Genomic DNA, 2,636 nt, shown 5'->3' on the forward strand with positions numbered 1-2,636 from the left:
GGAAGGACGGATGGATGGATGGATGGATGGATGGATGGATGGATGGATGGATGGATGGATGGATGGATGGATGGATGTTTATATAATGCCATGCTGAAGTGAATATGATTTTTGGTACTTTCTTTGAATCACAGTAAAATAAATCAATCAGTTTGTTGTGATCAATAATTTATTTCAGTGCATTTTTTAGAACTTTGTCAAATTAACATTAACAGAAAATAAACAATCTGTTCCAGTAATCACATGTGCTAACACTTTATGATACGATCAAGATCTTATTATTACAGATTTATTATTATAGTTTGTTACATCAAAAATATATAAAACTTATTTACTGTCTTAAATATTAGGTTCCATACTAAATGTCTGCTGTGGATTCACTGCCCAGTATGAGCTCCTGTTTCTGTCTAAAACCAGTCTGACAACGTTTAGCAAAACTGAATGAGCTCTTTCATGCTGCATCCCTTCTCACAACAGATGTCAGATATTTTTCCAGCAGCTCGTGTGATCCTGGAGGTGCGGGGGGGCCAGTGAGGAGCCAAAGAGGAGACCGCTTCCTTCCCATCAGACTGTGGAGGCGTGTGGAGCATCTCTGAAGTCTGGTCCTGCTCAGCTGAGGAGTCGTGGCCCCCTGTGGACAACACGCAGCTACATTAGCAAAGTGAACACTTAAACTTCCTGACGTTAAGTATTCATCACGTTTTCCCTAAACCTGACTGTAAACATAAATCTTGATGTAAACAATCGGGTGCTTGAACAGAGAGCGTACAGCCAGTGGTGTGGTGATCTTGACCCATCGCCGTGTCCGAAATGCTTCTCCTCAGCCGGGAGTTCCCACAGGTGGAGACAGCCAGGCGGATCAGTTCCCGCCCGCACATCTTGATCCTGTCCTCTGTGTGAACCACACACACCTCAGCCAGCAGCACCACCAACACACACACCAGACCCTTAGCAGCTGCCATGTTTGATGTGTGCAGGCTTCTCAGAAGGTCCGAGGCAGAGGACGTGTAAAAATGAAGAGCGGGTTCTCAGTGAGGCAACTTCTTCACGGGGCTTTATATAGGTGCTGCGTGTCTGTCAGCTGTGGTGCTGAAGGTGCTGAGGCCACAAGCTGCTCCAAAGATGGGTTCAACCTTGATGAAAGAAAAGCATGTTCTGATCTAGAGATCAGCAAAAACGTGATTTAAACCCCCCAAGGCTGAAAATCACATAAAGATAAAAACCTGTTTTCCAACCGACAACATTAAAGGCCTCGCATTCCTTGAAGGAATCACTCACCACTAGAAGACCAGAGTTTTTATAAACTAAATCATTGCATGTTAATAAAAATAAAGCCTCCTGGATGGAAGGGGAAACAGCTTCAGTTTCAGAATAGAAGCCCAGTTGTTGTGTTTTTTACTTCTTCTTTTTTCTTCAGAAGGCCAAAGATATTTTGGTCAAACTTAAAAAAATAACTTTATGCATAATTCCATGCAATATCTCAGTATCTCACAAAATCTGTTAATGTTAGTTGTGGATAAATCTCAGCTATTAGCACTAAATTTTTATTCAGTACTTGTGAAATTGGATGAGTTTGTAGCCGCTTTGGTGTTTTCTTCTTATGGCTGTGGTGGCGGGAAGAAAAACATCTAATGCAGTCTGTTGCAGAGCTCAGTGTATGGGTTGTACATGACTCTCAGCTACTTCCACTACAAATTGAAACTCAGTATTTGTCAAAATGATTTAACTTAAAAAAGACAACATGAAAGGAGACGGGTGATGTGCACTCCGTCAGAGAACACCAAACCTTGAGCTGATTCTGTTTTGGACTGATGTGGAGACGTTACTTTTCTCTTTAGTGTCCTGGGATGACTTTTTTTTTTTCATTCAATCTTTATTTCTACAGGTTAGTCTCATTGAGCCTCGAGGGCTCATTTACAAGAGGGACCTGTTTTAAACAAAGAACTCAGGGGAGGTACAGACAACAACCGACAATCATTTAAAAGGCATATACAATGAAAAGTAAAGTAAATAGAAGAAATGAAATAAAAAGGAAACAAAATCAGTTGCATTATAAAGCAGGGCCGGCCCACGCCTCCATGGAGCCCTAAGAGTAAGTAGGTTTGTGATTTTCTATTTCTGCTAATAATGTGGATTACTGCAATCAACAGTCAGATCATCAGGTCATTCACCCAACTAACATAAACTATTATATAATATAGTATTAATAAAACAATCTATTAACAAACTGGTAAAATAAAACTGTCTCTGCATTTGATGACTACTTCTAAAAATTAAGTCAGAGTTTCTTTATTGTCATTCGCACCTCATGTGGTACATGTGGTGGAGCGAAATTATGTACACAGGGTCCCAGTTACATCCAACAATAAAATGTAAAAGAAAAACAGTAATAACATCTAAGATATGAACTAAGAAAAACATCAACTAAATATACACTAAGCACTCATAACGTAAAACATTACGTCGAACATCAGCACGAACATGAACATGAGTCTGTGAGCAGATGAGCACGCATGAACACATTAACATGAAACAGATCAGCAGCAACATTGAAACAGATCAGCAGCAACATGAAACAGATCAGCAGTAACATGAAACAGATCAGCAGCAACATTGAAACAGATCAGCAGCAACAT

The 2,636-nt window shown here is 40.1% G+C and overlaps 2 protein-coding genes across 2 annotated transcripts in view; both read right to left on the minus strand.

Moving 5' to 3' along the window:
• angptl4 (angiopoietin-like 4) overlaps window positions 1–2,636 on the minus strand; it is a 183,604-nt gene that overhangs the window by 169,983 nt on the left and 10,985 nt on the right. The window lies entirely within an intron of this gene.
• LOC119414969 (insulin-like peptide INSL5) lies at window positions 429–962 on the minus strand. The gene is made up of 2 exons (XM_037682091.1): window positions 770–962; window positions 429–631 (listed from the first exon to the last, which is right to left on the minus strand). Exons 1-2 carry the CDS (start codon window positions 960–962, stop codon window positions 429–431), a joined length of 396 nt encoding a protein of 131 aa, XP_037538019.1.

Source organism: Nematolebias whitei, chromosome 9 (genome assembly GCF_014905685.2).
Source record: "Nematolebias whitei isolate Nwh7 chromosome 9, NemWhi1, whole genome shotgun sequence".
Lineage (NCBI taxonomy): Eukaryota > Metazoa > Chordata > Actinopteri > Cyprinodontiformes > Rivulidae > Nematolebias > Nematolebias whitei.